Source organism: Canis lupus, chromosome 10 (genome assembly GCF_011100685.1).
Source record: "Canis lupus familiaris isolate Mischka breed German Shepherd chromosome 10, alternate assembly UU_Cfam_GSD_1.0, whole genome shotgun sequence".
Classification (NCBI taxonomy): domain Eukaryota; kingdom Metazoa; phylum Chordata; class Mammalia; order Carnivora; family Canidae; genus Canis; species Canis lupus.
The window spans coordinates 9120535-9134213 of record NC_049231.1 but is presented as its reverse complement, the minus strand read 5'-3'; the positions used below and the strand labels follow the sequence as shown (position 1 = coordinate 9134213).

General features: G+C 43.5%; 1 protein-coding gene across 8 annotated transcripts in view; it reads right to left on the bottom strand.

Moving 5' to 3' along the window:
• The window catches only part of HELB (DNA helicase B), a 31308-nt gene extending 17935 nt beyond the window's left edge, over positions 1-13373 (bottom strand). For 5 of the 8 annotated variants that reach the window (XR_005365350.1, XM_038549934.1, XM_038549932.1 and 2 more), the window contains exons 1-6: positions 12965-13373; positions 10691-11101; positions 9413-9582; positions 6443-7285; positions 3209-3386; positions 1700-1841 (exon numbers count right to left, since the gene is read on the bottom strand). Coding sequence is in view for 7 of the 8 variants with exons in the window: in XM_038549934.1 (XP_038405862.1) it covers positions 1700-1841; positions 3209-3386; positions 6443-7285; positions 9413-9582; positions 10691-11101; positions 12965-13358 (2138 nt within the window). In the remaining variant the exon portion in view is untranslated. Of the gene's footprint in view, positions 1-1699; positions 1842-3208; positions 3387-6261; positions 6391-6442; positions 7286-9412; positions 9583-10690; positions 11102-12964 lie in introns of those variants that run through there. The other 3 variants (XM_038549935.1, XM_038549936.1, XM_038549939.1) reach the window with 3 other exon arrangements.
• Positions 13374-13679: the final 306 nt, after the last annotated feature.

The window sequence follows — 13679 nt, the reverse complement described above, 5'->3', positions numbered from 1 at the left end:
ATACAAGGTAGGAATTATCCTCATTTCACAGGTGAACAGCACAAGGCTTCTGCAACTGCAGTGGGTTGCCCATGGCCACAGAGGTAGAAAGGAAAGCAGAGAAGCTAGGAGGTAATTCTGGGCCCTTCTGGCTCCATGGCCTTTTCTACTTCAATTAATCTGGACTCTTTGGGGCCTTTTCCATACGCTTACATCACATTCTTTTTCTCCTTTCTTCTGTGTATATCATACATATGGCCTCATTTTCTCAGGTGAACCAAGTATCCACATCTTCTCTTTGCTTCTATTCCTTCATCCTTCTTTTGTTCTTGTGTTTCTCAAGACTAGCCAATCATATCAGAACACAGAGTATGTAAGGGGCAGATGCCTTGTCATAACAGAGTCTCTCCTTGGTTATATGGAAAAAGATCGACTCCCTGAAAAGACCTAACAGCAACCTGGCTATCAAAGCTAGTGTTTCCCTACTGCCATCTTCAACCCTTCCCCACAGGGCTGAAAGGGAAGAAAAGGAAGGTTGTTCTTGCTGGAATATCCCAGATCTAATTTGGGGGTGTTGAGAATCACCATGGATTTCCTGTTTGGCTTCTGATCCAGAACATGAAACACACTTCCATTTTTAGGAGTCCGTCCCTGCCATCACTGGGATCCTTGTGACATTAAGTATGCTGACAATTAAGAAGGAATGATAAAAGCAGCAGAGTTCAAATGACATCAAAAGGGCTAATAAGAGGAATTCCTAAGTTTCAGATAAAACTGACTCTAAGAAATCTAAAGTGCTTTAGATTTGTCCAAGATTGTCAGACTTTTCAGTGACCAATCATCTATGAAACTCCCCCAAATGAGGTGGCCTTTAGGTAGAAGCAGAAGAGTTAGACCAAAAGGTATCACACATCCAACTGCATTCTTTTGCTTAATGTCTTCATATGAACCTACAACATCCTACCCTATTCCTGTCAATCCTTCCCATACTCCCACAATCCTCTCCAAGTCAGACAGGGGCATAGAGAAGGAGGTTCTGAATGTTCTCATTTCTGCTGTACCCAAACAAGAAAATGTTCAAGCAACGAAAACAACATTTTGTAAAAGAGTGTCCAAAACCAAAGATAAATTTTAGTCCAATGAATAAAACAGTCTCTTAGTATTCCGAGATTTCATTATGTCTATTACAGGGGAATCACCCTGAAGGCTTACGTAAAGACAGAGGGAAGAGGATTCTTTTCTACACTAAGGGGAGTGATATGGCATTGATGCCACCAGGATTCATCAAGGAGTAAAATATCATATTCCTTTTTTTTTTTTTTTTTTTGGTGTAGGGCTCCCCTTACAAAAATTAGGGGATAATTCTTCCCCATTCTCCCTTGAACTTTAATGAGCTCATTTCCAAGTCTCTTTCCCCCTTGGGTTTATTCTAGAGTCTAGGCTTAATGCAACTCTAATTCACATATATACTTTAAATCAGGAAAACACATTCATTCTTAAATTTCAATAGTAATTCATGCTAGACCAATAACGAAAAACATTACGTTTGTTTTTCTAACTGTGGGACAATATATATACCTGAAGGATAGAATAAGTTCGTTAGAAGGGCACAGTAAACGTACTGCACTGAGCTGTCCTAATTCAAAAGCTAACAGGTATTGTTTTTACTTTTTATTTCTAATGTAACAGCGAGAAATGTAAAATTTTCATTATACTATACCTTGTGGCATTGTTCACAATTAGCTCAGATTCTGTTCTGTGGTTTGTCTTCAGTTCAATAGCACAATTTCTTGACTTAAGAGTTTCAAAAAGATCTATCAGCAAGTTACCGGGTTCGATGCTGGGTAACTGTCTAATATCACCTAAAAGGAGAGTAAGATACAGTAGATTTTTGGTAACAGGGTTCCTGAAATCTAGAAGCTGTTTTTATCTCTCCCAACTGATACATGCTATAATTATAAAGATTTATTCTAAGAAAAAAAGCCCCTCAAAATCTTTGTTTCAAATTACTTAAGGGGCACCTGGGTGGCTCAGCAGTTGAGCATCTGCCTTTGGCTCAGGGTGTGATCCCAGAGTCCCGGGATCGAGTCGCACATTGGGCTCCCTGCATGGAGCCTGCTTCTCCCTCTGCCTGTGTCTCTCTCTCTCTCTCTGTCTCTCATGAATAAATAAATTTAAAAATCTTTTTAAAAATAAATAAAATTACTTAAGAACATTAACTCTTTAAAAATATTTAACAGCAGCAAAGCATTCAAAGTAAACAGTATGAGATATAAAAAAAAAAACAGTGATAACACAGTAAGGTAAAATCTGAATTGAACTTCCTTCATACCTATAAACCCAGGCAAACTGTGTAGGGGCATATATGTTAGCCATTTTCTCATGGGAAGAGAAAAACAGGCCTAGAATCTTAGGTAAATGCCACTCAGTCACCAACTCAATCTTGCTCAATGTCTTAGTAGACCCTGAAGAATCTATGGCCTCAAATAAATAAAATAAACATATAAAATACAAAATAGACAAACCCAACCTATTTGCTCATAGATAAATTCCTGTAATATGATGATAACGTTTGGCTCTACTAAAAATCCCTTTAAACAAACCAACCCTGGAGTTAAGAAAAACAACTACTTTCTCAGTGGAGACTGGGCGAGTGCTTAAGCCATTAACAGAGTCAACTAACTGCTTACAGCGTATCCCCAAAGACCTAAGAGAATTATTTGTATACAGTTTGATTCTCACAACATGATTCTCCATGAAATCATACAGGCTACAGGCCAGGAGTACCCAATAGAATCTAACTCTCACCAGAATGGAAAAGGATTTAGGAGGCTAGTCACGTCTACCTTGAGTTATTAGCTGAAAATCATAAATTCACTCCTAAGTGGTCTATAATTCAGACTTTTTATTATTTCTAAATGATCCAGATCATTATTTACTCTGAGCGTGTGACATTTTTACTATTTTAACAGTCATCATTTAGGTGATTAGCAGTAACCCCTCACGACTCTATTTCATCTCGCGGCCTAGTCTCCTAATACCCTGGCCCAAATGAGGAACCACCCAAGCTGACAGAGGGATGGAACCCAGGGGGGGCTGGAGTGTGGGCTCTGAGAAATGGCTTCCCACCTGGAGGACAGGGACACTGAAACTGTGAAATGCTGTAAGCACCCCACCAACTGCAAAGCTTTGAACAAAACAATGAGGACTCCAACAATATTTAACTTACCAAGGATAATGAGCTTCGAAAGTTTGGAGTGCTCACACAATAACTTTAAAACTGATTTGAAGATTCTGACAGATACCAAACTCCCTTCATCCACAACCAGAACTCTCACCGAAGAAAACTTCCATGGACCGTTCTTGGCCGAGTTTTTTTTCTCCCATAAATAGAAGCTGTAATTGACCTACAAGCAAATTATGGCATTTCTAAATTCAGGGTATAAATTTTACAAATCAACATCTTAACAACATGTTATTTTGAAACAAGACTCTTGAATGGGCCAGTGGGGGTGGAGAGGGCAGTGGTGTGGGTAAAGCCACATAGAGAAACAGGCTAAAGAAATAAAGAACACAAAAGTTAAAACTTTTTAAAACCCTAAAGGGATGGATACAGAGAAAAGATAGATCAAATAAATCTAAAAACAAAAACAACAAAAAAGATCAAATAGTTTAAAAAAAAAATGCTTCCTGATAAGTACTACATGTATTTAAACATCACACACAGCATTACTCTACTGCCAAAATCTTAACCCTCTTCTTTTCGCTCTTGACCACACAGAGCTCCCTAATCTTTTCCATTCCCAAATGAACCTTCTCTTGGCTTTCTGAGATGGCCAGTCACTTCAGCCCTCCTCTCCTCCCAACTGCACCACTCCATTCTGGAAATAAAAGGCTGCCTTCTCAACCGAACTATGAACATACTATTTTTCTTCTAACATTCTAAGCTCCCTTACTTTCCCAACATTTAAAAACCCACAACAAAGCAAGTTTAAAAACTATCTATTAAAGATACAATAATATTTACTATTTTAAAAAATACAGACAAGGAGAAAACTTTGGAAAATAAAACCTGAGAACATTAAATATTTTGGTATATACATCATTCCCGAAATGTGTCTACGTTGGAATCATGCATGTATACACTATATACCTACGCCGATTTCTTAAATTGTATATCTTTAATTTTTCTGCTGAAGCTTCACTTTACTTCAGCATGTCTATTAAGTAAAAGCCTTCATATTTTCCACCCAAATTCATCAATTCCCTTCAACAAAACCCCCATTCTCTCAGTGGCCTTGTCTCAACAGAACATCTGAATCACTGCAGCTTGTTTTGATTTTATAAATTCAATTAGTTCTCTTAGAAATGTCTAGGTGAGACTTTCCCCTGTATTTTTAGTGCTACCAACCAAACACAGGCCCCATCTGTGAGGCTAGATTACTCCCGCAGCCTTACAAGCGGGTTCCCCTGCACATTGATCCACAATGGGATTGCCAGATAAAATATATGAATTTCAGATAAACAGTAAATGACATTTTAGCATAAATATGTTTGATGCAGTGTTTAGTACATGCTTACACTAAAAAAATAATTTTATTTTTATCTGTCCCACCTGGTAAACTGGTAACCCTAGCCCAAGGATGGTAAATAAATGGTGTGAGTGCCACATGAATGCCTTTCTGATGGCCCTATCTATACGCTCTCCTGACCCTACATGTGGCTTAAGAAATATTCTCCCAGCATTCCAAGCAGATATTAAGATACTTCCATTGACCAGAGTCAGAACATAAGATGAAATTTAGTAATAATGCCTCTCTAGCTCTTCTCTTCTAAGCCAACCCTTCAGACTAATCAGATGGGAAAAATCATAAGCTGATCAGAAAACTCTGCCGTCAGTGAGCTATCCTGAGCTTCTACACTGAACACAAATAAACGTAATGTATAATGTCATTTCTGAGGTGGCTCATGGCGCTGAGATTCTGGGTAATCTTTCTTAAAACTGCTTTCTTCAGCATTTCACTCTCTTGTTGAGGATCCTAAATGGCTCCCCAGTAAACCAAGTCCAAGCTTCTTTGTTGGGTATGCAAGGTCTGGAGTAAAGGAGGAAATTATGGCACCACGGAAAGAGCAACGAGCAGGGAGGTCACACATCTGAATCCAAGTGCTAGTTCTGCACCTGGTTACGATCTTGGGCAACTTGTTCAATACCCTCAAATTTCAACTGGCTCCTCTGTAAAATGGAGATAATATCACTTACTCACTTCACTAGTTTATCAAGGATTTAATGGGATACTTTGCAAACATTAAAGCTCAAGTTCCCAGTCTACACCAAACTCAATTTCCATTATTTTACAATACACGGAATTCACTCTAATCAATGCAGTCACCTCAAGACCATCTCCACACACTACGATCACTTCTTCAATGCCTATGGAAAGGCCTTCCCCCCAAATAAAATGTCCTCCTCACCTGAGCCTCTCTGTCTTTTGCAGTCCAAGTCAATGATTATATCCTTTAGGAATCTTCCAACAATGGAGTTCCTTGATCTATAAAATGGCAGGTCAGGCTATTACAAGTTTAAAATTCCATGACTTCTAACTAGTGCCAAAACTGTTTCTCAAGAATATTAATTCATTTGAAAATTTTATTACATGACTGTTTACCAGGCTTTGCTATGGGGGAAGGAGACAAAGAACTAAAACCAGGGGCGCCTGGGTGGCTCAGTGGTTCAGCATCTGCCTTCCCCTCCGTCATGATTCTGGGGTTCCGGGATAGAGTCCCCATCGGGCTCCCCACAGGGAGCCTGCTTCTCCCTCTGCCTGTGTCTCTGCCTCTCTCTCTGTGTGTCTCTCATGGATAAATAAATAAAATCTTTAAAGAAGAAAAGAACTGGGCAGCCCCGGGGGCTCGGCGGTTTACCACCGCCTTCTGCCCAGGGCCTGATCCTGGGGTCCCGGGATCGAGTCCCCATCGGGCTCCCTACATGGACCTGCTTCTCCCTCTGCCTGTGTCTCTGCCTCTGTGTGTGTGTGTGTCTCATGAATAAATAAGTAAAATCTTAAAAAAAAAAAAAAAAAGAAGAAGAAGAAAAAAAAAAGAACTAAAACCAGACGACCAAAGTCTTCACTTTTATGCAGATTTCCAACTATCAAATAGAATACAGCCTTTTCCTTCCAACACAAGCGCTTCTCCGACTAGGGGTGCGGACTCTAACAGGTGTGTAACCAGTGCCCCCGGGACGGAATCCCACGCCGGACCCCACGACGTCACGCAGCGCACCCCCAGGCTAGCTGGCTCCCTTCCACGCAGGACCGGCTCCACGAAAGCCACGGAGTGCTGAGCGACTGGCCAGCGCCGGCCCTGAAGCAGGGATCCTCGGAGAGCCCGGCTTCGGGCCAATGGTTTTATCTGCAGGGAAAACAAAAACAACAAAAAACAAAATGCAGAAAAGTCTTCCCACCTGACACAGCGTATAGGCGCTCAGGCCGGTCCTCTGCCGTAGCAGGCCAGCGGCCTTGCCGGTGGGCGCGGTGAGCAGCACCTCCACGGCCCGCTCCAGCCTTGGGAGCCCCTGCTCTGCAGAGCTGACCCACTCGGGTGGCACGTCCTGGTCGCGTTCAAAATCCTCGCAAGCCCGCTCTACCTCACTTTCCTCCAGCTGCTCCAGGTGCTTAAAGAGGTGGCTGACGATGCTGGTCTTGCCACTGCCCCCCTTGCCGCTCACCACAGTCACGGCATTGGAGCACACCATTTCCAGGGCGGCCACCTGGGCCGGATCCAGCCCAGCCGGGCCTGTGTCTGCGCGCCCGTCCTGGCCCCCCGGGACGGCCACAGAATGCTCTGCACTCACTGCGCCCGGCATACTTCCATGCAACGCCTCCCCACTCCTCGACCCCTCGGGGCCTGTGGCCTGAAGGGCTGCCAGCACCCTTTTGACATCGACCTGCAAATGCCATGGGGGCCTCGTCATCAGGTCACATATGGAAGAGGCAATGCCCTGCTCCGCCCGGTAAAGGTCATCAAGAAAGACACAGCCCCTCTCGTATGTCACCACGCCGATGTCCTTCAGAAACTTCAGAGACTGCCAAGCGTCGTGGAAAGACATGTCGTCTGACACGCTGTAAGTTAGGTCGGCTTCCTCGACACACGTGTGCCCTTGCTCCCTACATACGTGTCTCAGTTTGGAGTAGATTATCAACGCATGCTTCTCCAAATCAGCCATCGACTGGAGGAGGGACTGGCACTGGCAAAATGAGGCCCAGCTGGCCTCGCACTGCAAGAGCTTCAGCTCCATGTAGGTTATCTTCAAAGAAACAGAGATCGAGTTGCTTATGAAAATTGCAACTGCTGGCGGGTGTTATCAGGACTACATAAAAACTGGGTTACTCGTTGGTAGTTGCTTAGGTCTCAAAAAAGACATAAAATAAGAATTGCTTACGTCTCAGATGACATGTAACGAAACCTGGAGGAAAAACTGGGTAGCCATGACATCACCAAGTTTCTACTAGACTGTCAAAGATCTAAGTTTTTAATTAAAATTATATTTTCTCAAAACAATACACATACAGTTTTAAAAGCCAATTAACACTAGCAAGCAAATTGCGAGAGAGGAATCCCCTGACTTACCCTTTCCCATGCCTCATAAGGTCAACATTGTTCTAAGTACTGTTTATACCACTCTCTGATTTTTTTAATTTTAATTTTTTTTAATTTTTTAATATATATATATATTTTTTTAGAGGAGGTAGTAACCTCCTCTCCTATGGGAAGTCTTTCTCTACAGAAACTCCCCCTTTTTTATGACAACACTTCCCCACATGCTTCTCTTCCCATCTTTGAAAAAAAGCTATGGTATACATGCTGTTAATCAAATTATTTTGGTTAAATCGGTGCTAAACAGGATTCGCAGCTGAGTGACACGATATATTACAATTATATTAACTTTTGCGTCAAACGCTTGCATATGTAGTGAAGTTGATGACTGTCTCAGCTGGTTGAGGTTTCTCTGTGTCTCTCAACAATTCTGCCCAAACTCTACTGAAGAGGCTCAGAACTTCCTTCACCATGATCCACTCAGTAGGTTCTCTACCAGCTTCATTTTTTTTTTTCCTAAGGAGCATCTTTTCTGGAGCCTTCCATACATTTTATGGGCTGAAATGTGTCCCCTCAAAATTCATTTGTTGAAATCCTAACCTGCTACTACGCCAAAATGTGGCCATATTTGGAAATACGGTCTTTCAACAGGTAATTAAGTTAAAATGAGGTCACTGGGGTGGAACCTAATCCAACAGGACTGGAGTCCTTATAAGAAGAGAGGTGATGACAGACAGGCACGAAGGAAGACTATGGAAGACCCAGAGAGAACTGTCTTCTCACAACCATGTACAAGCTAAAGAGAGGGGACTCAGAAGAAACCAATCAGCTATCACCTTGATTTTGGACTCAGAGCCTCCTTAATCGTGAGAAAATAAATATCTACCACGCAGAATATGGTGTGAAGCACAGATTTAGAGGGTTGGCAGTCCCAGCCATCTAATATGTCAGTAACGGTCTTTATTTTGGACGGTGGTTTCCAAACTGTACGGTAGGACTTCATGTCTCCTGTTCCCAATTGAGTTCCAGAATGTGCTTTGCTCTACCTCTCCTCTCTACTGAATATATATAATAATCCAGTGTTCCAGAATTTCATTTTGTAAAACATGCTGAAATCATCATCATGTCATGTAGGAGATAAATTCATTATTCTGGTATATCTCAAATTGGTTGGGGGGAGGGGGCTCATAAACATTCTTGGGGATCCAAGAATTATCTCAGAAATTTTTAAATTGTATTTTCATTTGGAAAACCACCATAACCAAGTACTGCCAACATTTAAGTGCTACACTTGGTCTCCAACTCCACTGAAGCCTCATAGTTCCATTCCTACTCTTGGTCTCTAATAATAAGAACAGAAGGGGATTCATCTGTAAGTGATATCATTGTATCAAAAACTCAAATAATAAAAAAAAACCTCAAATAATATAATGATGTACCACATGAATAATGACAGTTTTCAAAAGCTCAAATAGGAAAGTGAGGGATTAACATGGACTTGCCAAATTCCTAAGAATTTGTGTCTTCAATGAGATCATAGTCACATTGCAAATGGTCATTTGGTTACCAAAAAAATGTTTCCTATTGAAGTAAATTATATAATTAAATTACTGACAATGTCAATGTCATCAATTTTGTTATTTTGTTTTCCTTCACAAATTTTCTGCATATGAGCTACAGGTATAAGAAATTTATAGTTGGTTCTCACCCTTAAGAGAAAAATCAACATTGAGGTCCATACAAATTTTTTTCCTTTGAAAGAGATGTAAAAATTGTCACGTTTGAGAAATCCTCCCTTACTCAAGATTATTAAATGGCGAGTAAACGTCTTACTTACTTTACTAAACCCAAGTTTCCATGGATGCGTACCTAACATCTCTTCTATCTTTTCCAAAAGCTCCTTAGAACCTGAGCTTATGAGCCATTTAAAGTGTCGAGGCAGAAGAATTGGAAGGAATTCCATTATTTTTGGAAACTGCAAAGCTGTCATTACAGTTATAAATGGAACTACAGGGTCAGAGAAAAGAACAAAACAAAACGTACAAGTGAGCTCACAGAACAACTGATGTGATAGACTTTCCCCCCGTAGCACAACCAGCTCATAAAATTGAAATTTAAGAGAGAGAAAGAAATTTACTGTAACCGGCAGGAAAACTGAGCGGTTTATACAACTGATTTTGTACTCGGGTGGTAAAAACTGTGTTTAACTCCAAAATGTATGTTCTTCAAATGCTTAGACAGCCACTTCTTAGTCTTTTCTTTCCTTTTGCGTATAATATAATCAGAGTAAAATTTGGGACTCTGTGATATAATGATAAATTTGAAGCTAAGCATAACAAAGAAATCATTTACATATTAACCTTTAGAACCATTTTCCTGACTGTCATCGTGATTCTTTGGTCACTGAAGTCATCCGATGATGCCGTTGCATATCAATTATTTGATATAATTAAGAAATGAAATACTCTATTCATGTGAGTGGCCAGATAACAAACCATACTAAGAAATTATTTCATACCATTTTGGACTGCAATCTCCAAAATATCCTTATCTCTCTCCTCTGCCTTCTTAAGCAGAATAAAAATTGGAACTGAAGAGCTGACAACTCAACTTTCCCTTAATGACTCCAGGTAATCCCATGGACACAAAAGTCAGAGAGAAACACAGTTTTAAAGCCGGGGAGGGGATCCCTGGGTAGCTCAGCGGTTTAGCGCCTGCCTTCCATCCAGGGCGCCATTCTGGAGATCTGGGACCAAGTCCCACGTTGGGCTCCCTGCATGTAGCCTGCTCCTCCCTCTGCCTGTGTCTCTGCCCCTCTCTCTCTCTCTCTCTCTCTCGTAAATAAATAAAATCTTTAAAAAATAAATAAATAAAATAATAAAGCTGGGAAGGAACTAGAAGAAGCTTAAAGATCATGTCACCCAACCTCCCCACCTTATCCATAAGGAACCTGGAAATTACAATGATGCATCCTAAATGAAACAGAAACAGAGTTGCAAGAGCAGATTTTAAAAAAGAACAGTATGCCAAGATACTAAAGTGGTAATATCTCTAAACACACTAGTTCATTAAGTATCTCATTTATAATAAAACTGGATGATAAAATCACACCTACCTTTGTTTTCCAGAGGAAGGCACATCTCGTTTTCTGGTAGAGACTCTTCCCGTCCATCCTGCGTAGACTGTTTTTGACCTTTCCTTTCAGTTTCCTTTTGGAAAAGTCTCAGCATTTCCCTAAGATTTTCAAAGTTGAGGTTTTTATAGCTTGAGACAGCATTTACCCAAGCTAAAAATTTATCTATCTTGTCACTGGAGAAATTACAGTCTCTAAGAAACAGGGAACAGATACTTTTTTGATTTGGTGGTGACATATCAGACTGTAAAAAGTAAGATGGGAATCCGTGAACTTGATAGCTCCTCAATCCCATAGGTCTCACTTGCACCTTCACTCGCCACCAAGGACCCATTATCGGAAAACGTCCAAACACGTTACATTGCTCTTGAGTGTTTTCATCAGAAATTATGACTTTAAAAAAAAGAAAAGAAAAAGTTAATGTAAGATATTTTACAACCGCTTTTTCAGTGTTTTAGCAAATCTACCACTGTCTTTAATCCCCCCACAGCACCCTGTACGGATGTTTATTAGGGTATCTCATATTCCACTTACCTGTTTCTCTGTTTCCCTTTACTGAGCTGTGAGCTCTCTAGAATGAAAACAATATTTTACTTGTCCTTGGATTCCAAGAGCTAAGTACAGTACCTGGCAAAAGTCTGTTGTTTCTATTTTTTTTTTAAGATTTTATTTATTTATTCACGAGAGACACAGAGAGAGAGAGAGGCAGAGACACAGGCAGAGAGAGAAGCAGGCTCCATGCAGGGAGCCCGACGCTGGACTCGATCCCGGGACTCCAGGATCATGCTCTGGGCAGAAGGCAGACGCTCAACCGCTGAGCCCCCCAGGGATCCCCTGTTGTTTCTCTTCTAAAAACAGTCATCTCTCTGCTACTCTGACCTATGCCAAAAATCACCTTCCTGCAGTTTCTAAAAAATGCTGTGGTCCCTCCCACCACAGGGCCTTTGCATATGCTGTTCCACATGCCTCACATGTTCTCTTCCTTGCTATTTAACCCCCTTTTACTACAGATCCTAATTTAATTGTCACTTCCTCAGGAAAGTCTTCCCTGAATCTCAAGATTCTAACTTCTCATAGCACTGCTTATTATTCCTTCTATCAACTAAGTATTATGGTCACTTCTGTAATTGTTTAAAGAATGCCTGTTTAATTCACCAAAGAATAAGTTCCATTAAGACAGAAGCTTCATTATCTCATCTCCCTGGGCATCTCGGCAACAAACGGCAGTCACTTGCTTGGAACTTGGTAGCCAGTCACTAATACTTTAGGATAAATGAGTAACCTTGCACAAATACTTGACAACTGTCTGTCTAGGGCACCCGGGGGGCTCGGCAGGGGAGTGTCAGAGTAGCTCAGGGTGTGACCCTGGAGTCCCGGGATCCAGTCCCACATCGGGCTCCCTGCATTGAGCCTGCCTCTCCCTCTGCCTGTGTCTCATGGATAAATACATAAAATATTTAAAAAAAAAAAAAGAAAGAAAGAAAACTTTCTAAATGTGTGCTGCCCACTCTCATGTGACTATTTAAACTCTAATTAAAACTAGACAAAACTTAAAATTCAGCTGCTCGGTTGCAGTAGCTGCATTTCACGGTCCCAATAGACGCGGGCGGCTCGCGGCCACGGGAGCGGACGCTGCAGGCACAGAGCGAGGCCTGCAGCACCGAGCAGTCTGGGGGGGGAGGGGGGGTGACCACTCAACGACCCTCAAACACCAGTCAGTGCGCTCGTCACCGGGACTCCACAGCACAGCAACTGCACAAGATAAACGCACATCAGGACGCGAACGAATCCACCACGCCTGGAGGCGCGTCCTGTGTGCGTGCTGTCCAGGTGGCTGAAAAATAAATATTTGACTCCAGGCAGGACAGGAAAACAATTTTATTTACTATTATTATTATTATTTTGGAAAACAGTCTAAGACTCTACTTCTGGGATGCCTGGGTGGCTCAGTGGTTGAGCATCCATCTGCCTTGGGCCCAGGGCGTGACCCCGGGGTCACGGGATCGAGTCCCGCATCGGGCTCCCTGCATGGAGCCTGCCCCATTCTCTCTCTCTCTCTCTCATGAATAAATAAATATTAATTTAAAACACAAGTCTCCTTCTGGGCGTGAACACAGGCTTGACGTCCCGCTGTTTCCTCGAGGACGTAAACAACCCCCCCAAGAGCCTGGATCGTGGGGCGCCCACCCGACCCGCCGACCCGGAAGCGCTCCCTCCCTCCGGCCGTCCCACTCCCTCGGGCCGCGGCTCCCTCACCGCGGACGCGCCCGGGGAGCGTGCCGGCCTTGACGCCCCCGCCGCACAGCTCCTCCGCGTCCACGAACTCCAGGTCTTCATCGTCCTCCGCGTCCTCCCTCACACAGTCCTCGTCCTCGTCCTCCAGGTTCTTGGGTGGCAGCAGAGGTCCCTGCAGCTCGCGCAAGGGCTGCCTCACCAGAGCCATGGCGGCCCCCTCGCGGGTCTCCTCGGATCCCGGAAACCCCGGGCACCGTACGGCCACCATCAGCCAATCAGCTCCGCGGGCTAAGAGTTCCGGAAACGCCCCCCACAGCGGCTTGAGCGTGCGGAAGGGCGGGGCGGCGGCGAAGCTCCGCTCCGAGGGTCCCGCGGGAGGCGGGGCTAAGACGCAGCAGGGGCGGGGTGAGGGCATAGCTCCGACCCAAGTCCCCGCGGGAGGCGGAGGTAAAGCGCAGCAGGGGCGGGATGAGGGCGGGGCATCGGCGTAGCTCCAGCCCAAGTCCCCGCGGGTAGCTCCGCCCTAAATGTGCCGCGGGGGCGGGGCTAAGACGCCGCAGAGGCAGGGTGAGGGCGTAGCTCCGCCCCAAGTCCCCGCGGGAGGCGGGGCTAAGGCGCAGCAGGGGCAGTATGAGGGCGGGGCATCGGCGTAGCTCCGCCCTAAATGTACCGCGGGGGCGGGGCTAAGACGCAGCAGAGGCAGGGTGAGGGCGTAGCTCCGCCCCAAGTCCCCGCG